Source organism: Drosophila erecta, unplaced genomic scaffold, assembly GCF_003286155.1.
Source record: "Drosophila erecta strain 14021-0224.00,06,07 unplaced genomic scaffold, DereRS2 tig00000279-arrow-arrow-pilon, whole genome shotgun sequence".
Classification (NCBI taxonomy): Eukaryota; Metazoa; Arthropoda; class Insecta; order Diptera; family Drosophilidae; genus Drosophila; species Drosophila erecta.
Genome location: NW_020825216.1, coordinates 8,032 through 35,726, shown reverse-complemented (window position 1 = coordinate 35,726; position 27,695 = coordinate 8,032). Strand labels below are relative to the sequence as shown.

At 46.6% G+C, this 27,695-nt stretch overlaps 2 protein-coding genes across 2 annotated transcripts; both read right to left on the bottom strand.

The window, feature by feature from the left end:
- Positions 1 to 1,719: 1,719 nt before the first annotated feature.
- On the bottom strand, positions 1,720 to 2,741 carry LOC6551188 (proteasome inhibitor PI31 subunit). The gene is made up of 2 exons (XM_026982925.1): positions 2,688 to 2,741; positions 1,720 to 2,569 (listed from the first exon to the last, which is right to left on the bottom strand). Exons 1-2 carry the CDS (start codon positions 2,739 to 2,741, stop codon positions 1,760 to 1,762), a joined length of 864 nt encoding a protein of 287 aa, XP_026838726.1. The 3' UTR covers positions 1,720 to 1,759.
- Positions 2,742 to 6,557: 3,816 nt separating this feature from the next.
- Positions 6,558 to 26,740, bottom strand: LOC6551213 (ubiquitin carboxyl-terminal hydrolase 36). Its single transcript, XM_026982993.1, has 7 exons — positions 26,703 to 26,740; positions 26,130 to 26,315; positions 12,786 to 12,915; positions 11,301 to 11,415; positions 10,438 to 10,598; positions 10,231 to 10,370; positions 6,558 to 10,141 (listed from the first exon to the last, which is right to left on the bottom strand). The coding sequence occupies exons 2-7, from the start codon at positions 26,208 to 26,210 to the stop codon at positions 8,108 to 8,110; spliced, it is 2,661 nt and encodes an 886-aa protein (XP_026838794.1). The 5' UTR covers positions 26,211 to 26,315; positions 26,703 to 26,740; the 3' UTR covers positions 6,558 to 8,107.
- Positions 26,741 to 27,695: the final 955 nt, after the last annotated feature.

Below are 27,695 nucleotides of genomic sequence, written 5' to 3'. Positions count from 1 at the left end.
TGCATTATTTGTGCCGTTTTATTGTTTAGGTCCTCGACGAACCCATCTAATTGGAGGGAAACACTTTTCTGGCCACTGAGTCTGAATTTGATATTCATATTCCATTACGCAGTGGTTTTAATAGCACTACATAAAATGGAGGCGGTTTTTGTTTTTTGTTTTTTGTTTTTTGTTTTGCGGTGCCTCTGGTTTCAGCCAGCCAAAGCGAACCAAACCAGCCATCAGCATCCACATCAACGTCAATTTTGCCGCAACCACAGCTGCATCAACAACAATAGTGTCAACATGCAATAATATATCCGCAGAGTTGCAACAAAAGTGAAGGCACAACAAATGTTTAAAAAAAAAGGAGACCAACTGCTGACTGCCCCAATGACATCGCCGGACATTATGAAATTTTCAACGCAACTGCATTATTAACACAATAAATAATAAATGCGAACAAAGCGCGGTGGGGCAGCCATAATAATGACAACCATTCGTGGCAGGACGAGAATGGCAGCAAAACCGAAATATCCAACCGCAATCCTGAAATACACGAGGATATCGACTGACCAATGCTCTGATCCCAAAGCGATATGCCGTAAGGGCATGAATATTGTAGTGAAATAGCTCAAAGTAAATATTTGACCATGTTTAATTGAATTTCTAAGCGCAACAGTGCGTATGAGTAATGTGTGCATATGATGCATATTAATGGCCATAAAAACGAATGCTTCGATCCAAATATCGAGTGTCACACCTCGCCGAGCTCCTATTTGAATGCCCCATAGATTGGCACTTAAATCTGGAAATTTTTTTTTTTTTTGGCATTTTTCGACAAATTTTATGATGTCCCCCTTACCAAAAATGCAGAAAATTGGGAAAATTTTTTTTTTTCTAAATGATTGCAGAAAGTAATTTTTTTCAAAAGTTTGTGTTGTTCGCTGTTCAAAACAATGTCTCTTTTAATTGTGCGATTTGTATTGCCCAAGTTATAGAAAAAAAAAATGTTTTTTTTTGGCAAATTTCTATATTCGTATTTTTCAGGAAAAAATATGCAGTTTTGTAGCCATAACAACGCAAAGAATTATCCAAATATGGAGTGGCATACCTCGTTGAACTCGCAACTTAATTTCCAATCGATTGGCGTCCCAGTCTAGACACTTTAAATTTTGACCATTTTTCGCAAAAATTTTGTGGTGTTACCCCTTACCAAAAACGCAGAAAATTGGGAAAATTTTTTTTTTTCTAAAAGACTGCAGAAAGTGACCCTTTTCAAAAGTTTGTGTTGTTTGCTGTTCAAAACAATGTCTCTTTTAATTGTGCGATTTGTATTGCCCAAGTTATAGGAAAAAAACCAAACAAAAAATGTTTTTTTTTGCAAATTTCTATTTCCGCGGTTTTCAGGAAAAAATATGCAGTTTTTTAGCCATAACAACGCAAAGAATTATCCAACTAGGGAGTGGCATACCTCGGTGAACTCGCAACTTAATTTCCAATCGATTGGCGTCCCAGTCTAGACACTTTAAATTTTGACCATTTTTCGCAAAAATTTAGTGTAAAATTTTGTGCGAAAAATGGGAAAAAATTTAAATTAGCTAAAAACATCAGAAAACTGATATGGGCTTAAGCTTTGCCTAATCGATTCACAAAACGTTTGATTCTCTAGCTGTACAACTTAATTTTGCAACCAAAAACCGAAAAATGTAAGTAATTAGTGGTAATTTGGTACTGGTAATTTTATATTTATTTGCACTGAATGGTGTGTTTTGCATTCCTAAGTGGACTCCTCACCTTCCAGCGGTTGTGTGTTCTGGACGAGGTCGAAGGTCACTCTAGAAGTGCCAGAATGCCGGAGGGGAAGCTCCTTCTTCCAAATCTTCCTATTGAAGGACGGCCCCGCGACCAATCTTTTGGTGCCCCTGACCGCCGGATCCAGCAGCTCAGCACGCAGTCTCCTCATGAACTTGTCCAGCCTGGGAATGCACTTGTCCATCGATGACTTGCATGTGGATCTCACCAGATGCTCCGGCTGCACACAGGCGATGGCCATGCGCTTGCTGGTCGAATTCTGCAGACTGATCACGAGATCCCGGCGAGTCAGCTTGGCCATGAGGATATACTGAGCACCCAGCCCATCCGCGTAGTTCAGTGTGTATCTATCGGCAGCCCGATTCCAGTGATCGGGCAGTAGTTCGCACATGGTAGTAGTGCCACAGCCACCAGCCAGCTGCCTTCCGCCGGAAACGCGGCAACTGCTGGCGCATCGCAGGCGGTACTCCTTGGTGACCAGAAAGTGGGTGACTGCTATCAACAGATCGGACTTTTTGCGTATACTCGGCCGGATCGAGTGGAGCAGCAGCTGCCAGTCGTGGGCATCGATTTCCGGCTCGCTTGCCCTGCTGGCTTCCCTTCCAGCAACTGCAATCCCAAGTGATTGGAGCGACATCTCGCCGAGATCCGGCAGTGAAGTGGGGACTGGCGTTTCCAAAGTGGTCAAATTGCCGGCATCTTTTTGAGGATCGACTTTTTGGGAAACAACAATTTGGAGTTTTTTGACAGAGCGCTCGGGGAATTTAAAAGTGCACTAGATTTTGTATTTCACATTTTTAACGAGGTTAAAACGGAAATTGCCATTGTTGCATCCACCTTTTTTTGTTGCATGATTCTCGCTGGCTGTGCTAAATGTTGTTAAAATGTTTTACTTGCACAGCCGGGCAAATTGCAATTGGCAGTTGATTCCTGCAGTTCATGTCCATGTCCTTGCCAGTGAAGTTCCCCCTCCACTCACTTTTCAGTTCATGATCTTTTTGTATTCCAGCCTGTTTGCAGTTCCTTTTTTCCTTGTCACTTTTTTATTTGTTTTTATTCAAATTTGCATGCTTAACATAATTCATTTCATTTCTGCCTTTCCGCCTTTCCGCTTTTCCGCTCTTCCACTTTCCGCCGCCCTTTTGTTTGGGATGTCATCGCCGGGTCGTCTGAATTGATGCCGGATTCAATTGGATGCCAGCAGCTTGCCAAGGTCCTTTGTTATGCGACCTTCCTTCCTACCCATTGCTATATATGTGTATCTATATATAGACGTCTATCGGAATATCTGTATATACGTGCGTGTGGCAGTGTTCTTTGGCGGCAATTTGGGGGATTGCTCTCGGTTTGCTTGCGGCTGGCTCAAACGGCTTAAACGATTGCGGCCAAGTCAAGTCGGTGGCTGATATCGGGCGAGAGCGAGTAATAAATGCGCATCGCATCCACAACCGGAAATAGACGGCGTTGTGGCTGGGACGACCGGAAATGGCTGGGGATCCTGATGGGGTTTCAAATTTAATGCGGTTCAACCTGCAAATGCGTTAAGCAAGTTATTTATTACTGGCGAAGCAAACGTCTCCGTTGAGCCAGATTGTTTTTCGGAATTTATTTCAGCATTAAGGGATATTTTGCAATGCTTATGCAGTTAACTGTCAACACAAATTATACTTTTCCCAACTAGTTTTCAAAATAATTGTATTTCCATTGTATGCAACAAATTAAAGGCTTCCATTTAAAGGCGATTGTGCTCCTACTACAAATAGGTTTGTATATACTTTTAAAATTAAAACAGACATGCCTATATTTCGCAACAAATAGGATAGAAAATTGAAATTTTAATTCAGTTTGAGCTGCGTATCCGTACAGTAAGATATTTATTCCGGGAAAATAGGCAAGCTTAATCTGCTCTGCCTCGAATCTGCAGAAAAACAGTAACTGCTATTTCATAAATTAAGTGAGACAACAACCAGAAAGTTGCCAGCGAAAAATTCCAAAAGAATGAACCCAGCTTTGAGCGTAATTTAATTTATGGTCAGCACTTGCAATCATTCGATTATTTGATTAAAATGATGGCGGCTTACATGAAATTCGATGTAAATTGAATGGCTGCACCAGTTTACGCAAACATTGAGTGGCTCAGTTAAGTTTGAATTATGAGTTTTATTTCATTTCTATACGATTATTTATTCAATGGCAGAATACTTATAATTAATATAAACTTTAGCATAACTTTGTTAATTCCAAAGGATTGCTTTATACTCCTTTATTGCGTGATTCCATTAAAATGGTCCAAAACCAAAATGCAGAAAAATGATTCGGCGAACATAATTGAATTGCTATATTTTTAATGAACCGCTTGTGCTATTAAAACTGCGGTGACGGGCACGAAACTTATTCGGCAAATCAATAATGGCAGCCAAAAATAGCAGCGACGTGTAGACGGGCAGCCAACATAACAACATCGCAAACTCTGCGATGGGAATGGGATTTTTGTGGCAAACAGGAAGTGGCAGGAAGGAGGGGCAAGGGGCAGGGTCATGCCACAACCATGATGCCAATGGTCGCCGCAGAGATTCTGCAGTTGCCTGGCTGAGGCGGAAATGGCGTCGTTAAATTGGTTCCGCATCCGGTTGCCATTGCCCCGCAAAATAGCCCACAAGGAGGCAAGGATGACGAGGACCAGGCTGAGGAAGCGGACAGTTGAAGCTGCTGCTCTTTGACTGCAGCTCGATGACGCGATGCAGCCCCCGAGGCAGCCGTCTAGGCATCCACTTTGCACTTACACTTCCTCCGTGCGACTGGAAATGCTGGCGGAGATGCGAATGCGCATGGAAATGGGATTGCCAGCGAAGGATTAGGATAATTGTGCGCCCAAAGTGCTGCCGTTGGCTGTCGATTGAGATGTGATTAACCCAAACGGTAAGCGATGCCCGGCTTATTGCAGCGTACAGCAGCGTCCATACAAATATGCACCAGCTCATTTACATAATGTAAAATGCATGATGCCTGGCCATTGTTTATTGTGATTGACAACCCAGCCGCGACTTGAAGGCATTTAGCCAGTTCAGCGCTGGAATCTTCAGTGCAGATTGCAGATTGATTGGGTTCGATGGCCGGATCAAGTTCGCCTGCAGCTCATGTGGCGGCTGCATAATTAATGCCCCATGCAGTGGCGCCTGCACATCCAGCGCCCCACCTGTGGAAATTCAATTAACTTTGACTCGTGTGCCTGTCCCAGTTGTGCCCCTCAACTGCCGGGGAGTCGGGGAGTCAATGAGCGACCGCAATTGATATAAATTTGAAATTTTGCAGCCTCCGCAGCGCGGCGCACACAGATCCTTTTATGGTCGAGCTGTGCCCTTTTTGCTCAAATGAAAAATTTAATTTCCAGCCTAATGGCTGTCGTGTGTGTGTGCCTCCTGTCTGCGCCGGCTGCACTTAATTCGCTCCTCCAGTTGGCCATAAAAGGCGTCCATCGACCGAAATGAAATAAAAGTGCGCTTGCAATGTGTGTGTGTAATAAATTTTCAAAGTATTCAGACGCTTAGCCGTTGCGCGCTGCACCAGAAAAAACTATGTGCCATGTTCCCGAAGTCACAGGCAATAAAAACTCTACTGCATGCGGCTATAATACTTAATCAATTGAATTAATAATCCGCCTCTGTAAACACACAAATAATCGGTTGCTGTGTGGCACAGTTTGTTGAAAGCAAATTGCTTCACATGTTTCAGCTCAAAATGTGTAGCTGGTAAATTCGCCGAGCGCCGTGTATTCTTGCATTTTAGAAAGTTTTGTGGCATGTGGGCGGCGGCATGTCCTGCCACGCCCGCTGGTGCTCAGCAATTTTCAGTTCAGTTGCCACAGTTTTGCAGACTGCCCTTTGCATGCCGCACGCCGCACGCCGCACGCCAAAAAAAAAATAAAATAAAATGGAATGGGTGGCACAAAGAAACCAAAACGAAAAAATCCGCAAGGAAAACGACGTAGCATACACCCGAGGCCAAAAAGGGATGCCTCGCCGGGCAGGACTCCAGTTGTGGCCAGGACGAAAAACAGTGACCAGGAGCTCCGGAATGCCCGGCTTGAGCACACACGCACACGACGTCCTCCGTCCGAGCGAATTACGGACATCGAGCCACCATTCTGGCCAACAATCCACTTACGTTGAAGCGAAACCAACGGCCACGGACTTTTGATTAGGGAAGTGCTGGGCATTTCCGGCTGCTTAGTACCAACTATGATACATGCTGCAGTAGGATTTGAACTAACTTGTACTCGCCTCTGCGTTGAATTGCCATCTTCGAGTTGCGCATACGACACGTGGGCCGTTATTCGCATTTTCCGGGGGCTTTCAGTGGGTTAGGGTATTCCGCAGGCGGTGCTGAGTCGCAGGCGCACTCATTGAACTCGGCGCTCTTGTTTTTCAATTTACAAAATACGCCTCCAGCAGCTTTTCACGCGTCGCGCACTCGAAAATAACCAAAAAGCCAAAGTGGAGTAAAAACTAAAAAAAGGAAAACTCCAAGCGCAGAAAGGAAAACGAAATAAAAAATGGAAATCGGCAGAAAAGGAAAGTGGACTCTGAATTCGAATTCGATGGCTTAGAAATAATGGTATAGGGTCTCAAAAAAAGAGAAGTACTAAGCTGATGGCAATCAAAAAATTAAAATGTTAAGCTTTAATGCAGCCATTTTTGCACTATTTTCCACTGCATTTTCCTCCATTTTCCCATTGAGAGACAGGCTCAGCTTAAATGCCTTGAAAGGGTTTCTCTTTATTCATAATTCATTACTTTGGTTTACATTTATACTATTTTACTGGATGTTTTTGTGTGTTTTTTCGGAGCAACTCAACGGAACCGTATTAATTTGCCCGTTGCTCTCAGAAGTACCTACAAATAATTCTCTACATCAAGTGCTTTCCTTTTTCGGCCATTTTCCGTTTTTTTGGGACTCGTCTCGCCGCATTTTTCCGTTTTATTTTCCACATTGGGCTTGCCTTTCGATTCGTTTAATTTTAGCTTAATATTAAGTGTGCTCGTTTCTTCAACGCATTTTTCATTTTATTTTCGCTCTGCCAATTTGCCGCATTCATTCGAAGTAATTTTCTCAAAATTTCCAAATGACAAACGCGCTTTAATGGCTTACACAAATTGTATTTGACTATTTCCGTACACCAAAAAAAAAAAACAACATCTATTACATATGTTCATAATTAATAGGTAAATATGTATGTAATTTGCATGGCGATTGCTGTTTTGGATTTTCATAGGCTTTTTCTTCTGGGAAATTAAGATGTCGATCAACTGGCGCTATTATTTTAAGCGGCAAGTGAAACCTTCTGTTGATTTAAAAGCAAATAAGTACTATTCTAACGGGAGCACTTACTCAAAAATGCAATTTAATGTCAATTATAGGCAGCCTTGAATGGGTTTAAAAAAATTCTATTATGGATTTAAACATTTTCAGAAGGCTTAAAAACGAGCAGATGCGAACGGAATCGAAACAAGTGAGTTGGGAATAAGTGTTGTGCACTTTTCACTGCTCTGTTCACACTTTCCCATTTGGACCAGTGTGACCACATGTCGCTTGTAGGCAAAGCAAACGGAAATCCAAAACAGACGCCCTATGTATACGTTTGTAAACACTTTTTCGCAGTATTTATCGTACTTTAGATTTGGCCTTTGCATCGCACACACTCCCCGCTTTTCCATTCGAATGGAAGCTCCTCCAGCGTCTTGGTTTCCATCTATTTTTTCCTTCCCACCTGACAGACTATCTGTATCTGTATCTGTATCTGCTTTTGAGTGTGCGTGTTTGTTTGCTGGTTTGTTTGTTTGCATTCACTTGCTTTTTCTTTTTTCCGGTGAAAAATTGACATATTTCTGTACTTGCAACTGGAGTCGAGTCGACTTGAGTTGAGTTTTCTTTTGGGTTTCCGCTTGGATTTCCGGCATTTCTGCCGGAGACACAAGACTTTGGGAAGCGGCAGCTCCGCAAACTTTTGGCCGGAATGTGGATGCGGAATGCTGTTTGGGTCGCTCTCGGTTACTGATGTTCTCGTGGGACTTTTAAAAGGAGAAAATGGCCAGCGGGGCAATGCCAACAACTGTTTCAATTTGCTCTGATTTCCAAGACCAATTACGTGGCTGTGTGCAGGGAGTGTACTTCTTACGTCATACTTTATCATCGTTTTTCTTATTTATGGTTTAACAGTTGGTTACTGTCGCGATTACGCTTACGTTTACGTTTACGTTTACGTTTACGGTTACTAGTGCGGATTACGGTTGCAGCAACGCGGCTCCGGGCGTTTTTAGCCCAAGATCTTCTTGAAATAGCTAACCGTTTCCGGTTTGGTTAGCGAGCGTCGTCGATTTGGCTTGAATGGCGCCTCGGTCTCCTCCAGGAAGTTGTGTCGCGTTGTGGCCGCCTCCGTCTCCAAGTGGCCCTGCGCGTCCTCCCCCTCCTCATCCTCCTCCTCCTCGGGGCTGCCCATGCCGTTGTTATCCTCCTTGAAGGATCCCTGGTTCACCAGCGGATATCTGAACTCCCTGACTGGTTTCGGTGCGGCTGTTGTTGCTGCTGCCACAGCAGTGGCATTCAATTTGATTTCATTAGCTGCGACTGGTGTTGTTGCTGCAACTGCTTCTGCTGCTGCTGGTGGCGCTTCACTGGCAATTACCGTTGCTGCTGGCACTGTCGCCGGTGTTGTTGCGGTGTCTTCAGCTATTTTCACGCTTGTTGTCACCTCCACAGCTGCACCTGTTGTCGCTGTCACGGTTGATGTTGCCACGGTGTCAGCGACTGCTGCAGCTGCTGTTGTTGCTGCCGTTGCTGCTGCTGCTGCTGCTGATGCTGCTGCTGTCAGTCCCTTCGATGACGTGACTGTTGATGGCTGCACTTCCACTTTGGCCGATGTTGCTGCTGCGTGTGTTGTTGCTGGTGCTGCTGCTGTTGCTGCTGTTGCTGCTGCTGCTGCTGCTGCTGCTGTTGTCGTACTGGACGTTGTTGTCGCCCGTGTTGTTGTGGTCGCGTGCTCGGTGGCATGCTTGGCCGGCGGCACGTAGTGCGACTTCACCAGCAGCATTGGCGGTATGAAGCGCGTGTTGTCGGCGGACTCGTTGACGTGCGTTGCATGTTGCTGTTGCAGCGTTGCGCCTTCGTGCAGCATCTGTTGCTGGTGGTGCTGCTGCTGCGATGGGTGGATTGGGTGTGCCATGTTGTTGCTGTTGTCCGTGGGCGTGGCATGGGTGGTTGTTGCTGCTGCCGCGCTTGTTGTTGTTGCTGTGGCAGCGGCTGCTGCTGCTGTTGTTGTGCTAGTTGCTGCTGCTGCTGCTGCCGTTGCTGCCGCTTCGGTGGCTGCTGTTTTTGTTGTTCGAGGTGCCACCATGGTTGTTGGCTCCGGCTTCTTGGTCGTTGTTGTCGTTGCCTCTTCCGCTTGCGGCGTAGTTGCTGCTGTTGTAGTGGTGGTGCTTGTAATGGTGCTGGTTCCAACCGTTGTTGTTGGCCGCGTGGTTGTTGCCGGCGCCTGTGAACTTGTGGTGTCCACGGCTTTCGGTGTGGTTGCCACTTCAGTAGCTGCCGTCGTGGCCGCTGTTGTTGTTGTCGCCGCTGTTGTTGTTGTCGTTGGTGTAGTGGTTGTTGCCGCCAAAGTGGTCGTCCTCAGCGTTGTTGTTGTCGTCGGTGGGGATTCGGCTTCAGCAATGGGCGCCATGGTGCGCAGATCCTGCGGCAGGATCTTCTTCTTGTGCGGCAAGTGCTCGAATATCTCATTGGAGACATCGCTATTGCTGTCATCCTCATTGAGGGGCATTCGAATGCCCAGTCCCATGCCCATGCCCGGAGGCAGTTGCTCCTCACTCAGTGCCGGCTGGTCGCCCATCATCAGCTCCTCCTCGTGCTGATGCACCAGCGACTTGCGCGACTTCTGCTGCTGCTGCTGCTGCTGGTTGTGCTGCTGCTGCTGCTGATGGTTGCCCTGCAGCTTCTTGGCAAAGTCCGGGGTGATCACCTTCTTGGCCGCCTTCTTCACCGGCTTGGGCACCAAATCCGGTATGCGATACAGACCGGACAGCGATACGGCGCCCGGCGCATCCGCCTGCATCAGGTCTCCCAATCCGGTGACCGAAACCGGTGGCACCGGTCGCGCCACCTCAATGTTGATGGCCATTCCGGATCGGCGGCTATAGTTGGGCAGCAGATCGATGTCGTTGTTCTCCTTGTTATCCGTGTGGATGTTGTTGATGATCTGCAGCGACTTGAAGTGCGAGTTGGTGATGTCGTTGATGCGCTGCGCCTCCAGACGCTCCTTGGGACAGATCAGTTGTCGAATGGCACGCTCCCGATCCTGCAAAGCAGCACAAGAGTTACCGCAAAAGGGGGAGGGTGCAATTGCCAGGAGTAATCGGCCGAGCAGCCGAGCTGAACCAAACTCACCTCCTTGCCCTTGCAGGTGTGTCGCAGCAGTCCCTCCTCCTGGCAATTGCGGATCAGCTCGATGCTGGCCGTATCCGCCATGTACTGCATGGTCAAATTGGGCATGTCCTTCAGTATGCACGCATCCGCCCAGCTGGGAACTGCGGTTAGTATGGAAGTGTGGTGCAAATGATCCAAGCGAAATCCCCTCCAGAAATCCCCACCTACCTGGCATTTCGCAGAGGAAGGAGGCCGTTTCGGGTCCACCGCAGCGCAGGGCGTGCCAGCGGTAATCTCGAATGGGATCGATTACGGCGCAGAGCGGTGCATCCATCAGGGGCAGTGATTCGGCCCAGTAACCAGTATCCGCCACCAAGGGACGTGAGTTCCTACCACCCCAAAGAAATCGAATCATGAGCTGCTCTCTCTTTCCCTGAATATTTCTAAACTGTATCTGATGTACACCTATTCATTGTGCATAGCCTATTTTTCTTATCATTATTATTATCATTATTTTGGTTGCTATATGCCCGAGCTTACTGAACGTAATTGTCTGAAAGTCAGAGTTTTGAAGCCCGATAACCATTATTAACTTTCTCGACTGCACTTGGTGTAGCATGTACGCTTTTGATTATATTTAGGAGCCCCAATTCCCGGCGTTTTGGCTGTTTGGGGGATTACCCGGCTCTGATCTCTTCCTAAATGGAGGACCACTGTACACATGTCGGCCCAACACGACAATTGTCGCACAATCCCTTTCGGCTGCATCCCCTTGTCCTGTATCTGTGTATGTATCCGTTTATCCATGTAGCCATGTATCCCTGTATCCGTGTGTCCCTGTATCCGTGTGTCCGTATATCCACGTGTCCGTATATCCGCGTGTCCGTATATCCGTGTGTCCGTATATCTGTACATCCGTGTATCCCTGTATCCGCATATCTGTATATCCGTGTAGCCCTGTACCCTTGTATCCTAGTGCCCTGGTGTCCTGGTGTCCTGGTGTCCTTGCATACCACACACACTACACTACAATGGCCCGCTTTTGTTGCTGGTGTTGATGTTGATGTAGCCGTTGCTATTGTTGTACTTACGACCACATAAAACGATCCGAGTTCTGCGGTCGCATGAGACCAATCCAAACGATGTCGTTCACATCCAATTCCCTCAGCAGGTCGCGCGTTGCATCGAATTGAAAACTGTTGTCGACTGTAAGGACATCACACACACACACACACGCACGCAGGCGAAGTGGGCGTGGCGGGGCGGAAAAAGGATGAGCAGAGAGAATAGTTCAAATGAAAACGAGACGACAAATGCTTTTTATTTGTACTACACAGCGTATTTCTATTAAATTCGCCTCGCCTATTGTTGTTTTGTTTGCTCGTTCTACGTGTGTGTGTGTTTTTTTGCACTCCCCCCCCTCAACATTTCGTTTTCATTTGGGTTTTTTGTTTCAATTGAGCTTTTCGACAGTGGGAAACCATCAGCTCGTTGTTACCCTCCAGTGGCATCACAAATTGTTAACAAAACGCTGCCGAAAATGATTTTTCCTCCATTTTCGGCAGCGCTCTTGTTTTCCCTCCTGGTTTCCCGTTTTCGCTCCTGTTTGCGATTCCTATTTAGCCATTGTGTGCTTCACATTTGCATATGTTGCACCAGAAATAACAAATCGTCGCTAAAGGTTGAATCTACCAGTTAACTGCATCTCTTGTAAGTGAAAAAAAGGTTAAAGTTATTATTAGCTTTAATAGCAAGCGTAACCTTTCCAGCCACTTTTAATGTCCTTTCATGCAATGTATGCCTGACTTTTATTTGGTTTTCCCCGTCGCAAGGATCAAAGGACCTGAATTTGCAAGCCATTGTGGAAAGCTGATATATTGGCGTTTTTCTGGCACACTATTGAGTCGGGAGTCGCTTGTTTTGGGTCATCTGATTTAGATGCACCGCACTGCTGGCCATCTTTATCTGGCCACCATGACCCCAATCTCGACCTGCAACTCTTTCGTCGTCTCCCCAGGCCCCCAGGAAGCTCCAGTTTCGCAGCGACAGCATTTGTCAGAAGGATTTATTGTATTATGAGGACGTTTTGGCCTGGGCCCCTGCCCCTCCCTGCTCCGACTGAACAATGAATGAGCGAAAGCTGTGCGGTAAACGAGGGGGCGCAAAATGCAGGCCAGAGGTTGATTCTACGCCAAAGCTTTTGGGTCTGGCCACACAAAGGACTCGACTGTGGCTGCGTCACTTTGCTGTCATTTCGCTCATTTGCGGACCACAATGGCAGTGTCCCTTTGTGCCCTTCAGTTCGTCCAGTGCCCTCCAGTTCCCTCCAGTTCCTCCAGCTCCCTCCAGATCCCTAGATTCCCATTCCTGTATTCCCCAATGCATTCGCCAGTTGCTAGGTGAAGCTCATTGGCCGGACATTCGTAACAATGTGCTATGCCCTGCGGCTGGTTTTGTTTTGCTTTTTCCTTTCTGGAGCTTATGTGCATTTGAACTTCCACTTCCTCTCCGGCATTCGGCACACACAACTCTGCTACATCCGGTGCGGCACCATTCCCAGTTGGACTCGCGCTTACCCGTCACCAGATTGGCGTGGTGGAATTGACAGACGGCGTCGGCCTCGAACCAGGAGATGCGATCGCGGAAGAAGCGGTAGAAGACGTTCAGCCCCTCCTGCGGCATCGTCCAGGTGTTGCTCACGTTCACCTGTGAACAGAACGGAAAAGAGAACGGAGAAGAGAAGAGAACAGAACAGAACAGGAAAAGTGAGAAGTACGCAAAAGAGTTCATTCCGGTTTATTTGTATGCGAGCGGCGCACGGTGCGTATGCGTTATGCATTAAGCATACGCCGTGTGGCCCGTAAAGCGTTTACATTTTTAATGCCCCAAAAGGGGGGTGATGCTTGTAGGTAGGACTCTACGACATTAAAAATACATACAACACACGCGCACATTTGCTCGGCGGGCGGGGCTCCTCCTGGATGTAAAATCTGCTTTGAAGCCATGTCCCCATATATTTCATTAGGGCGCAACTGGGAAAAACTGAGCACACAGCTGCCGCAAAGCAAAGCAAAGCAGACTGCCTCACTGGCACCTCCTCCTCCGCGAGAGGTGCCACCAAATGCTCTTTGTAGCCAGCTGCGTGCTGAGACCGAGCCACCAAATGCCAGGGGAGCCAGCCTGGGACTCCAGCATCGTCTCCATTTCCATAGCCCTCTCCATCCCATCCCCAGCTCCATCTCCGCCTCCATCTCCGCCTTCAGCTTGTGGAGTCGAGTGACAGACCTCGCCTTCGTACATTAACTAATTAGGAGCAGAGGCCCGAGGACGATGGAGCACAAATGCCCGACGCGAACCCCAGTACATATACACACGTGTGTATGCAAATGTGTGGCATTCGCATAAGGACGAGCAGCGGCAAGCTGATGACAAAGTGCGGCCAAAAGAAGGTGGCATTACGCCGGGCTTAACAAAACACTCTTGTCAAACGGAAATTTAAATAGCTGACTTCTCGAGTGCTCCGCATACCAAATGTGCTCCGCATGGATTTATGATTCCTAGTGGCCGAGCAGGCAGCAATCACTTAGTAGTTTCGAGGAAAATCAAGTGTGTTTCCCCATGGGGAACAAATCGAAGTAGGTGAGGCTCTAGTTTATCAGTTGGACGCTGTCACCTCGCCGCCGGCGGTAGTCCAGGTAGTTAGGCTCCGACTGCCCACACGGAGTAGAGCCGCCGGTCCGGGTTCGAGTCCCGGTGAAAGTAAAAGTAGCATGGAACACAGACACGTGTAGATGTTGTGAATGTTGTTGTGATGTTGTGAACAGTGCAGACAGAATAAAATTCCCAACCAGAACCGAAATTGGGGCTGAAACAGCAGTGTGCAATACTAGAATTTAAGCGAAAAGTGGAAAACTCTACACAGATGTTGTGAACTTGTGGAAGGAGAGAGACAGACCAATGCAGACAAAATTCTCAAGCCAGAACCGAAATTGCGGCCGAAAAGCAAAGTGCGATGTTAGAACTTAAGCGAAAAGTGGAAAAGTGGAGAACTCTACATAACAAAGACAGTCTAATGTAAATAAAAACACAAAAACACTTTTTGTTTTTAACGGCCAATATTTTTTATTTGATTATCCACCTAATGGGTTTCTTTGCGCCCAACTTTGCTGCCTTAAAAGCAGATAAATCAACATTTTTTCGCTGCTCATCTGAGGTTCATCATAAACGCAGCGAAGTGTGCGTGTGTGTGTTCTTTTTTGTTTAAACTAATTAAATTTGTTCTGTGAACATTGCTTAGCAACTTTCTGGTGGAAGAATTCTTGCGGCAAGTCTTTTGGCAAAAATCCAGTGAAATTAAGAAGAGTGAAAAGGAATGCTGGTCATAAATTCGGAAATTTTATTCCAACTTTTCTCTGCCTTCCGTGTTTTCTTCCCCCGCCCCTCCCCTGCCCTCCCCCCATTTTGGGACACCGTATATGCGGGGTGGGGGGTGGCAAGCATTTCATTAACTTAATTAACATTTAATTGAAAAATTCAAAAAAGCAACTTCTTGGCCAGTACTTTCATCTCTGCGTTATACCATAGTGAAAAATTCCATCAACAGGGAGAAGAAAAAAAAAGTACAGAGAGAGGGCCAAAAATTGGGGCTGTAAATGTATTTAAATACGTTTATACGCAGCACTTAACAGTCGATTAATTTGGCTTTATATCCATAAAAGCGATTCATTACTTTGCGAGTATTTTCGGCTTTTATCGACCAACGAATTTGCGCGCACATGAAATATCAATTGAGTTTGTCCACAGCAATTGCAGTTATTATACATTTATGGCCCTATATGGCTTTCATACAATATCTTGATGGATATCTGCCACAAAGTGGCATTATTAACACATGCCTCGCTGCGACTGTGTTGCTGGTATTGTGAATAATGCAATGCAATTATTCGACTATTTACAGGAAAACATTTCGCAAAGGCAGTAATCGAAATGTGTAAAGCGCATTGGTATATTTGATCAACAAATGCGCCTCGTTTCATTTGCCCCCTGGAAGTGCGAAATCAGCGGCATAAGAAACGCGACACCACAATTCAAATTGTAGTATTAATAAAAAATGTTTATCACCTGCTGGGATTGAGCCGCTCCACTTTCAAGCGACAGTCGAATGCTCTAACCCCTGAGCTACACAACTTTGTAAAAACGCGGAAAAAATCACTCGACTTGTATGCAACATGTGTGAGTTGCTACATTGCAGCAATATTTGCCGCACTTGCAACTTGGCAGCTTTAGCAGCAATTGTTGCACAACTAATGGGCGCAATAATCAATGTAGATAGCTATTAGCGGAAAAGTTGAATCCAAATTGGAGCTAATATCCTTGGAAATATCCTAGTGAGTGAAGGAAGTGCAACTGCAACTGCCGCAGATGCTCTTCTTCCACATATTATATGTATTATATATGTATATATTGCATTTTATTTGTAGCTGTGTTCTTGCAACATGCTGTGCAAACAATTCCACGGCTGCCACTTCTTTGTGGCGCCTCCAGTTGTTGCTGCTGTTTTCCCCGCAGTTGTGCTTTGTTTGTAATTATGATGAAGACATCCTGTGGCAGCGCGTACAAATTAAACAAAAAACAAGAGCAAAAAACAGAAATAAAGAGTAAGTGAAATCACAAAGCGCTGCAAAAGACTTCTTTGGGCTTGTATAATTTTTGTATTCTTGTATTTGCATTTTGCAGAGCGTTGCATTCCCCGGTTTTTCCCGGAAAAGCGCTCTGTTTGCACCTCTTAATCGCGGGTTTCTATTTTACTTTCGCGCAGAGCGGAAAATCAAGCGCCAGCTACTGGGAGCCGAACATTTGGCCCAAAGCATATAATGAGATCATCAACTTGTTAAGGGCTTAAAGTGTGCGTTCTTTGTTTCCAAACGGTTGCCAAGTGGGTCTGTGTGCAAATTATAATTACCCATTATGTGCGAAAAGTTGTGCGCACCTCTAGGCAGCTTTAAAAAGTCAACTTTTATTTATTAGCTTGCAGTTCATGACTAGCAGCTAAAAGTGTATTATTTACATACTTCCTCCAGCTCAGAGCAAAACAAATTGTGAATGCATAATGCGAGCTGATTCATCCCTTTTGATAACGTTAACATGCCCCATTCTGCCCACCTCAAAGAAGGTATTTTCCTTTTGCTCATCTTTATTGGCTTTTACCAAGTGCTCGAGCGATTATAATGGAACTTGCTGGCAGGATGGCATGACTATGGGATGACTTGGGGTTGGGAATGCTGATGAGGATTGGCGGCCCGGGGTGTCAACACAATCAGCGCTTTCAAGTGGCTCCAATCTTTGCCCGAGTCGTGCGTGAATTGTAAGTATCTTGTCCCAGTACAAGCGGCTTTAGCCATTTGCATATATATGTATGTATATACATATATGCAGATGTATGCTAATGTGGCAGCCACAAAATGGGGCGCGTTTAAAATCAAATACGCCCGTTGGCCCAAGGTGTGTACATTAGCAATCCTTTTGATATATTGGCATATTTTTCCTCTTTTTCCCTGACTTTATTTTTATTTTTTACTCGCCGCCAAATATGGGCTGTCAAGTCAAACGGCTTATTTATGAATTAGCAATGTGATTTTTGAGCTTTATGCCTCCCCAGTCAGCCATTTGCTCGCCCAGCTTATGTTTCGGATGATTTACACCCCATAAGGTTGGCCATTATGGTAATGAAGCGTCGGGACGACCTGGCATTTTGTGCCTTTATGGCGATAAATTGCTGCCCACGGTGCGTATGAGCGATGGCAGCTGAGCTGGCGTCTTTGGTGGAGAAAAAGCCGAGCAGCGTTGGTCACACGGCGAGAAAAGATGCCAGCAACCCAGTTACTGCAGATTTGGGGCTGCAAGTGTATGGCTTGAAATACTGTTTGATTTACCTTACCTGCAGCTAGCCCAGATCATTATAGTGAAGTAGCAGGGGATGACGAGGCCATCGAGCAGCTGGAGTAGCTCCTCCGCTAGCTGCTCAATTTGTCGATGCTGCACTCGAGTGTCCTCGATGTGTGTCGAGTGGCAATTGTGCAGCCAGCCACCCACGGCCACCCACCACATTACCTGCAGCCTGAATCCACCGACAGGTGGTTTAGATGGGGGCCACCAGGATATATAAATAACGATGGCGCTGGCTGGCAGGGAAATATGCACAGCGCAGAAATAAATGAAACGAGAGCGTGACCCGTCGCCGTGTATAAAATATATCGTGATGTCACAGTGCCACTGCAATGTCCTTGGCAGGTCACCACCCCCAGCCAGCCACCTGCCACGCCCCCGCGCCCAACGCCCCCTAAGGCAGACAGTGGGACATGTAATTGTAACAGACTGTGCCAAAAACAGCGGCAACAAAGCCCTCTTTGCACCCAGCCATGCCCGCCGTTTTGGCGGTCCAACAATGGACGAAGGACGCAGGATAACGCCCACCACCCACCGCCCACCACCCACCACCCACCAGCTGAGGAAAATGGGAAACGAAGCTGAAGCTGCAGCTGTCAACTGTCGCGCTTGCTTACATGCACGGGAAATTTATTAAAATTGAAGACAGCCCGCGCTGCAAGTCAGTTTGTCAGTTTGTCAGTTTGTCAGTTTGTCAGTTTGTCAGTTTGTCACTGCGTCAGCCAGTCAATCCATCAGTTGGTCTGCAGATGAGTGCGTGACACGAGGACTTGCGGGGATTAAGTGGGCGAGATATCCAGGGAAATGCAATCTGGCCAGTAGTCAGTCAATCAGCGAGGTGAGACAAATGGAGGAAATGCTGGAAAATGCTGGAAAATGCAAATGCTGGAAATGCTGCAATGATAAGGGGCTGCAAGAGTGCTAAAAAGTATCAAGTACTTATCGACTAGGGATGTGTAATTTGGTAATGAGAATGTTTTCCTTGGAAGCATTTTGCAGCGCGTTTGAGTAGCGCCAAAAAAACCAGGCAGATAAGCTTTCCGATGATTTTTGGGTTAAGGAGATGGCGCGAAGGACATGGACAGCAAGGATAACATCGTAATTTGTTGTGCATCGCCTAATCCTTGCGCTACTTTCGAGCCAATGTGAATTATGCGCACTTAAGTCAACTCTTCGCCGCACCCAGTGCACTAACACATGCAGGCACATCCTGCCACACGAACTCACTTCGTCCTGTGCCCTCGTGCGCGTGTGTGTGTGTGTGAGAATTTTGCACTGCTTGTGTAAATGCAAGCAGCTTAAGAGATTTTATACGGCGAAAAAATAGACAGAAACTGCAGCCAAGACATTCCGAATGGCAGCTGAAAAGAAATTAAATTTCTCAGCGAAAATGCCAGGGAAATGAGAGAAAATGCCGTGGAATGCGTTGACAGGTGCCCAAGCTGCTATTCCAGCAATCAAGCCAGGTAAAATGATTTGAGAAAACCCAAATCAAATAGAACCAATTTCAGCTCACCTTAATGCGCACAAAATTCACGTTGGGACGCCACAAAGCCGTTCGCAGTGCACCTAAATAAAATAAATAAGTGCAGCAGGCCACGCTGAATATGCCGCAATTAAAAATAATTAAATGCCAAATCGGATTTGTTTAATCGCCAACTGCATATTTTGCAGCGCACTCAGCTTGAGTGCGGCGATAAATGCAACACAAGCTTAAGCTTGTAAGCGCAGCTTATTAATTTTCAAAACAAAAATCTACCTGCCAGTGTTGGAAAAAATGAGAAAAAATGAGGAAATTCTCGCAGTGCAGCCAGCCTGACTGCTCTGAGCTAAACTGAGATGACGGGGAGCTGCTGGAGCAGTTAAAGTTTCTAATTGAAATTGAAACACAGACAACGGACAGCGCACAACGGACAACGGACAATGCTTTACGGACAGGAAAGCCGTCAGTTGGGAGCCGAGTTGCAGAAAGGACGCCGAGTTAACCGGCGGATGGCTAAGGATGATTGCCAGGAGGCAGGAGGTGGCTGCCGCTCCCCTCCCCCTCCCACGCAGCTATGCAAATTGATTAGCGAAGATGAAATCCCAAGGCAGAAGAAGCGAGGGGTGGATAAATGGCAAGTGGAGGTGGTGCAAGCACTTCCTGCTTAGCATCATCCTAAGGGAGCGAGCTTTTATGTGCTCCTCGATTGGCATCTGTTCAATTTGCAAATTGCGCTCAAATGCAAGGCAGCATAGATAAATGTGAATAATACAGCTAGCTGCATTATTAAAACAGCTCACCAGCTGCACTTGCAGATGTCCGCTTGTGCCTTTGCTAATCCAGCTGGTTTCTCGTTATGTGCCATAATAAATGTGACAAAATATGGCACTTCATTCACTTGAGTCCAACTCCTATTCATTTGAAAATAAATGCGCCAGGCAAAGCGGTTTAGTAATCTCTGGCTGAGTTGCTGCTGTTGGCGACCACAGTGCATCGATATCACAAAGTTTCCCAAGGAAGTTGGCTCTGCTTTTCCAGCCGCTGTGCAAAATAAAAAAATGATCAGGGGCTGATAATCCAGTGCCGCCCTTTTGCCGGCCACCTTCAAGTTGGCAAATCGTTGCATAAACTTTTGCCTGCTGCAAGGCAACTAAGTCCTTCCGCACCAAGTCGCAAATCCCTGCAGGGAATCCCGCCCCCTAGGTATCCCAATATCATGGCCCAGATAAAACTTGGCAGCTGAGGACTCGCATCGAATTCTAATTAAAAGCGCAGAAACTTTTGCTCCGCAACATTTTGGCCAGATGATTGCAATCGAAATTGTCGCACATTATGCAGGGGTGGACTGGTACAGTCAAGATTGGCCCTAAAGCAACCGCAACATGGCCGGAATGAAAGTGTGCAGCGGAGGACAATGGCAACGGCCGGAAGGCAGAAAGCCAGAAAGGCAGAAAGCCAGAAAGGCAGAAAGTCGCCTGGGAAAAGTTTCCCAACTTTTGTCACATTTAATTAACATGAATCAATGGCTCATCCCGTCGAGCATTTTATTTGGGCGATGCTCCCCACAGGGGCGCCGCCGGAACTTTTCACGAGGGGCATTGATTTCTCCAATGATTGCACTTGCCAGTTAACTGGAACCCAGATCAATGGCAGGCATCCCATAAAGTTGGCTGCGAGTGAACGCATTTGGTTAGTACATTGTGTGCAGTGAAGGGGTTTTGTTTAAGTGAGGGGGGCACACTTGACGCCCCCCTTCGTGCGCCCATGTCCAGTTGTTGGTGTTCAATGCTCAGGCACGCAAGCCAAAATTTATTGGGTCTGCAATAAACTTGAAATTTTCATGCCAACGACTCATTTAACTTGAGCACTGAATTAACAATTTATGCGCGTGTGTGTGCATATATGCATGGCTACATGTGTGCCTGTATGGGTGTGGGTGTGTGGGTGTGTGAGTTTTATGACTTAACCGACACAAATTACTTAATGCCGTTCGTTCTTTATTGTTCAATTATTAAACAAGGCCTGAAGGCATAAAAAAGTTTAGCACACACATTAGCAGTGGCCCATGTGTGCGTGTGTGTGTGCCTGTGTGTGTGTTGTTCCTGCTTTTTGGTGTTTAATCAGGCAGCTCGGCAACGAAAGTGGGCTAAGTGGGCCAGTGGCCCGATTAATGGGCCAGCATTTGTTATCAATGATGCCCCAGCGAACGATAATGTTTCAACAACAAGGATCTTGGCCAAATGGGCACGGCCATCATCATCATTATCGACCTCATTATCTTGCTTGTCAATGGCGATGCGAATACACAGCGGATAATGCCCGAAATGTTGCATGTTTTCTTATTGAACAGAGCGGCTTGCCTGTGCCCCCGATTTCTTGCAGTGTCCTTATCATCGCTGGCCGCTGTTAATGTCCGACACATTAATTGCTGTTGGCCCAAACCAAGTGCCCCGCAATGAAGTCCTGCATCCTTTTCAGGAGCTGCTGGCTGCGCTTTAGTGATTAAAACACGCACACAGCAACACTCGCAGGCGCGCACTTTTATTTACTGTTAATTAATTCGTAATGTAGTCTTTGTTTTTGTTTTTGCTTGTTTTTTGCGCCGTTGCTCTGCCCTCCGCGCGTTTTATTCTAATTTTTTTGTGGCACGACTCGGCAAATGTACGTGTCACAGAAGCGCACCTGTCCCAAGTCCTGCGCTTTTTATTTTCCCCGAGACGTGGCAGGACCTCAAAGCGCCAGCTTCTAATTTGCTGCTAAATGGAAGCGAAAACGCTTTGTTTGTGCATAACGAGCCGTTCAGCGGGGCAAACAAAAGGGCGCCACGGGGGGATTCGCATGCGGATTCGCCTTTGTCCCACGTCCGCCAGGATGAAGACTGCACTTGCCCGCATCCAGCGAAGGACACCCGGCCACCCGGCCACCCGACCGCCCACTGAACGGGGTCAAAGGGCGGCCAGTGGGCGGCGGGAGGGGGTGGCAATCGAGTTGATTACCACGCGAACGCCGAACAAAAGACAATGGCCACAACGAAAAATGCGGGGCGCTGCCAAAGGTCCACGTGCCAATTGCTTCATTACTTGCACATTTTCAACTCAATAACAAGCGCCGCCCGCCGAGCGAAGTGAGCAAAAAATAAAGGAGGAGCGAATGCCGTTGCCTGCAACAATGGCGAAAAGCCCTGGAAAAGTGCTGTCGGAAAACTGGTGTAACTAAGCTGCAGAAATTTCACAGCCATAAAAGTGAAGGTTGCCAGGCAGCCGAACAACAGCGCTGCATCATTTTTGCACCGAAATGCTACTAAATCAGCCAGAAGCATATTGCCGCATAGCTCCAGATTCAGGCACCGGAAGTGAATTATCACTGCATTTCCTGCCATGCCAAAGTGCAAATTTGTGCCTTGTCTATCCGCGGCAACCTGCCTCCTGCGCACAGCAGTATCTAATACCAATGGGCAGCCATTGCGGTGGACTGGCAATTTCTTAATTACGTTTGTCAACATTCGAGGATTGCACAAGCGCAAACATTGCTGCATTCCGACTTGCAGTTTCCAGTTTCCAATTTCGAATTTCCAATTTCCAATTTCCAATTCCCGTTGCCATTGCGGATGGCCTGTGCTGCTAATCGGGTCAACCACTCGGCGGCCGTGGCAGCCAGAAATAATTAATTTATATAAGTCATTTGGCATTCGATCGGCCATGCCATTCAGTCCAAAAAGCTGGTTGGGCGAGGGATTTTCATGGCATATATGGGGCTGAGCTATTAATCTATGCATGTTTCTCAAAATATTTGACATTTTGATGTGCAAGTTTGGAATGAAGTCCTGGGCAGATTTGCAAGCCAACAGAAAGTCGCAAATTGGCCTAAACGAAGTGTCAACACACCTCAGCCAACTGACGCATTTAGCCATTTTGCCTTCCATCGGAAAGTTGGCCTTCTCCGCCTTGAAGCTCCGAAGCTTTGAGCCTGCCAAACACTTTTCAACTTTTCATTGGCCGGCTTGGGGTGCAGATAACGCAATTATGCCAAAGTTCCAACCACTCAAAAGGATCAGAGGAAAAGGCGCAGTTTTGGGGCGGGAGGCAGTACAGTCAGAACGTTGTTAATTGCATAAATTAAGCAACATTAACACGTCATCATGTGTGGCGCTTGTTTCTTTTCAGGCACATTTGCTGAGTATTCAAATTCAACGAGGCCGAATGCCCGAACATGGCCGCAGAAAAAACGCATACATTTTCCTGGCAATCGGGCTTAACCAGAATTCCCCACTTAAGCCTGCAGGTTCGGTGAAAATTTGTGGGTGGCATTTGTTCGCCCCTGTGCTCCAGTTGACCTGGTTCCCATTGTCCTTGCTCCCCATTGTCCTTGCTCGGCGGAGATGTATGCGTGTGTGTCCGCTATTTGATGGTCCATCTGTCTATCTGTCGTGCTGTTTGTATGTTTGCACATTTTTACATTTGCCATTTGCCTGTTTGTCTTTTCGTGCACTGGCCGCCAACTTGGTTAATGTCCTTTTGGCCTGTCGAGCAGTCCATTGGAGAACCCATTTCATTTCCCTACACTGCAAACTGTGCACCAGGTATAAGATTCGATTACAGCGCAGTTTGTTTGCCATAGAGCGCTCTTCCTTTCTCCACTCGCTCAATTGTCCTTCAATCAATGTCCTTCAACAAAAAAACCCACGAAACCTTCAGCTTAGACCGACTTGCAGGCTGGCCAACAGGAGCTCCCAATCAGCGGAGCCCTGGACTGCCAAGGACTCGATATGCAGTGGTTCTTTTAACTTCCGGTTCCGGTTTTTTGTTTCAGCGGGTGCGAGGTAATTGGCTGCGAAATGCTGCCATAAATCAAACCGATAATTATGTGGGCGACTGCGCAGCTTTTTCGCACCACACCAGTCCATCATCGAAATTGGGCGAAATGTAAAAAAGAAAAGCCAGCGAGCTGGAATGGCAAGTCGGACTCATTTTGATTGCCGACCATAAATTATGATTTGATGTGCGAAATAGTGGGCGCCTGTCGCTGATGGGTGGCCAAATGGCGGTAGGTAAATGCAGCTCAAGGTCGTATGAGCTACTTTTTCCCGCTTTTTCCGCCCTTCTTACGTCTCTCTCGCGTCCTTGAGTGGGTGGTGCTGTGGGTGGGAAAGTGAAACTGGGCCCAGAGCGGGCGGAGCAACTCCATCCGCGCTCCGTTCCGTGGCCGTGGCATGATTAATTGCTCATTGTTGCGGCGGCCACATCGCAAATTGCTTTCACGTCTCGTGAATCTCGTGTCGGGCGCACGTGAATGCCATGAATAAGAGCTGAATAGGGCCTGAAACGGAATGGAGTCGGCCCGAAAATCGGCTACACTGCCATAAAATCATTGGCCATGCTAGCCAAGTGCGTCAGTTGGATTCCGCCTCGATAATCACAAAGTAGAGGGCTCATCATGGTTTTTACATTCAAACATACCCATCGCAATGCTGAGGTGCACATTTTGTTGCCAGTGCTCCCAGCTCATCTCGTGTCAGCCTGGCCAACGTTTAAGGCGTTCCGCTTGGCCTCCTTCCCGATGCCCACTAATGTTACATTATTAATGCATCTGCATGAAGCTCCTCAAGCCCTCGTATGCAAATTAGGGACCACATTTCCCGCCAATGAAAGGGAAAGCCCCAAAATGGCAGCTAGAAAAAGAGCCAAATGGCAATTCTGTGTCTGTTCCTCCAGAAGTGATAAATGATTGAGCGTACTTGTACATCCGCGCTGGATTTGCCCCAAAAGTGTGTTGCTCCGCAAGGGGCAGTCATAATTGTGCAACTACCCCGTTTCTTTGGTGATTATATTTTCAATTTCACGGCGCACTCGCTTAATATTCGCGCTCCCCTTTGAACAGCTTAACGAGTGTAATCCGCACGTCATCGGTGCCTCAAAGTAAATGTGAATGTAAATGAATGTTTCAGGCCAAGAATCCTTTGTGATATAATGCCATTATGCCCCGAATGGGCTAATCACTCCCTACAATGATCAAAAACATGCGTTTTGTGTGAGTTCTGCTCCCAATTGCAGTTCGCTCCAAGTAGTCGGAGTCCAAACACTCGTCCTTATTGAGTTGCCTCTGCTGTGGGCACTTCAGTTGGTGTTTTTCCAAGCCAGCAGTAGCAATCTCGATAATAAGCATAAATAAAGAGGCCAGCAAAAAATTACACGGCCATAAAAAAGGGCAAATGGCGCACAGGCCACCACCACAACCACCACACCAGCTCCACCAGCAAGCCCAAGCTCCTCCATCATCATTCGTCCTTGCTGGCCATGTAGAAGGGGCCGAATTACCAGGATTGGGCCAGAACAGGCCAGAGCCAACAAACAAACAGGCAGGCAAGCAAGAAAGCAAGCAAGCAAACAAACAAACAAACAAACAAACAAACGAATGGACGCTGGGAATGAGAACACAAACAAGTTTTGTAGTGGGGCTGCAACCGCTGAACAAGCTCGTAAAAACTTATTTAATTTGTGATTTATATGAATAAAATTGTGTAGTAAATTCACTGAAATTATTCATTTCGCAGCGCTTACGGGCGGGTGGACAGTTCGAACAACGAAGAAGAGAGAAAGGAAAAGTGCACTGAAAGAAACAGACGAGCAAACAGGCGATTTCTCGATTTCACCCCTAAAAGACAACTTTGATTGGCGATTTAACTGCTGGCAAGACTGGCTCCCATTTTTTTGCTCGCACGAAAGGAGCTGGGCCATTATTTTTCCGAGTGCAAGTGGCAGACACAGAAGACGGGGTCGAAAGGATAAGCTCGGCAGAAGACCAAAACAAGAACGTTGCCAAAATCAACTGCCGAGGATACGGCGACAACGGCAGCAGCAAAGCAAACTTTTTGCTGGCCAACCGAGGAGTTTCGCATTTTTGATTTACTCCGAGCAGCAGAAACGCAACTTTTGCGCATATAAATTTGAGCAGCAGTAGTCGCCCCACTTGGCCATCTATTTGCCCCTGCCAAGCAGATATATTCCCAAATTATCTTGGCCCAATCTCCATTCAAACGTTTTGCGATTGCCAACTAGCCGCAGTTTAGTCTGTGGTTTCGACTCATGAGTTCGGCAGGCTGAGAAGTTTGAAAACAGGCATAGAAATCGCTGCTGACATTTATGCCGTCGATTTGGGCCGTAATATTTTCGTATTTTCGTAATTTATTAGCATTCATGAGTTTATATTTCATTCACTTGCAGAAAGTTGTGGCATAATTTAAAATACATAAGTTGCTGTGGGCGTTTTGGCCAATGATTGTTTGGATTGTAAATTGACCAGCTTTAAATGCCATGACATCGAGTCAAACGAGCTCAGGCTGTCAAATTTATGGCTGCTCCTTTAGGTGAAGGACACAAAGGAAAAGGACATGGTTGTGCACAGCCTTTCTTCAACAGGAACTCAACTATATGGACACCTTAAGCTGTTTAGCTGGAAACACGGATTTGGATGGATTGAATAGCCATTTACTTACCGCTCTAGCATCGCAACGCATTCCCAGGCTGATGACCAGGCAGAGTCCCAAAAAGGACACCAGGCAGCGAGGTCGCATCATTTTCCACACTTTAGTTCTCTCCTGCGATTGCTGTCGACAAGGATAACCAGCTTTTTTGTGTCTTGGTCTTTATTGGTTGTATGTTCTCGGGTTTTTTGGCGCTCACTATAAAAAAATGGAACAATCGCGTTGACAGTTGTTCATTAACGCATCGGCACGGCGTGGCGAAAGGATTTTCTTTTTTATGATAAGGTCCTTCCCCCCACCCCCCTTTCTCTCGCGCTCTCTCTCCCACTCGCCGTGCAGGACACTTTTAATATTTCTGCTGTGTCCACGCAACAATAACAAGGAATAAAACATTTTGCCGGCGCCGCGGCGACTTGTTTACTTTCACTACCGCAAGGACTCACTCACACCACCACACACCACACACCCAAGCTCACAGGATATGAAGTGCAGAGGCAGGCGGGAGCGAGAGGAGAGCGAGAGCGAGAGAGAGAAAGAGGCGGGCCTAAAACGAATCCTTCCAGGAGCCCCAAAAGCACAACGAACCGAACGCGCGCGCGGCACGAATTGTTCTGGCGCCTCGACGGCGAAACAGGTCCTTTTTAATGTCCTGCCACGGCGAAGGCAAGAGCGAAAGCTCCGCGGCGAATTCGGCTCCCTGCCGAGCGAATACGAGCCGGGGCGAAGCGAATGAAGTTTATAAAATGTACGTGACTGTGGCTCGCTTGGAGCATGAAGTGTGTGCTAAGCTGTGCTTCTAGTACAAGCAACCCCTCCCCACACCACCCCCCCTTCCCGACCCGGCCCACGCCAATGCTCCTTCTTAGTCCTTCCCCAACTCGCCCCCTTCCCATTACCATGCCCCTTTTCGCCTGTGCATTTGGCACAAAATGCTCAAGGACACTTGCCCAAAACTAGAAACAGACCCAAACCAACGGGTACACATGGAAAAATTACGTAAATTTCTGAAAAGGTGAGCATATGCAAAAATGTCTTTAAAATAGTTTGATTTTGGCCATGCCCAGCTTTTTTTTACAAGCGGTTAAATCATGAAAATTGCGAAAAACGACTATTGGCAAATATTCGATATTTTCGATGGGAATTTTCATCATAACTTCGTTAAAAATGATCATAAAGATAAAATAATAACAGTTTTGAGCAGCTCATTACCAATGCTAACTATCCCTATCACTTTTTGATCGATTTAGGAAAATACAATTTTGGGTCAATTTTTGCATTTTTTGTAAGGGGTAACATCATCAAAATTTGCAAAAAATGGAAAAAAAATTGAGTTCCCATTTTTGAACACAGTTCGATTGGAAATTTAATTACGAGCTCAACGAGGTATGGCATTCCATATTCAGACAATTATTTTTCAAGTTATGGCCAAAAAACTGATTATTTTATGACGGAAATTCCAAAAAACCACTTTCGGCAAATTCGATATTTTCCATGGGAATTTTCATCATAACTTCGTTAAAAATGATCATAAAGATAAAATAATAACAGTTTTGAGCAGCTCATTACCAATGCTAACTA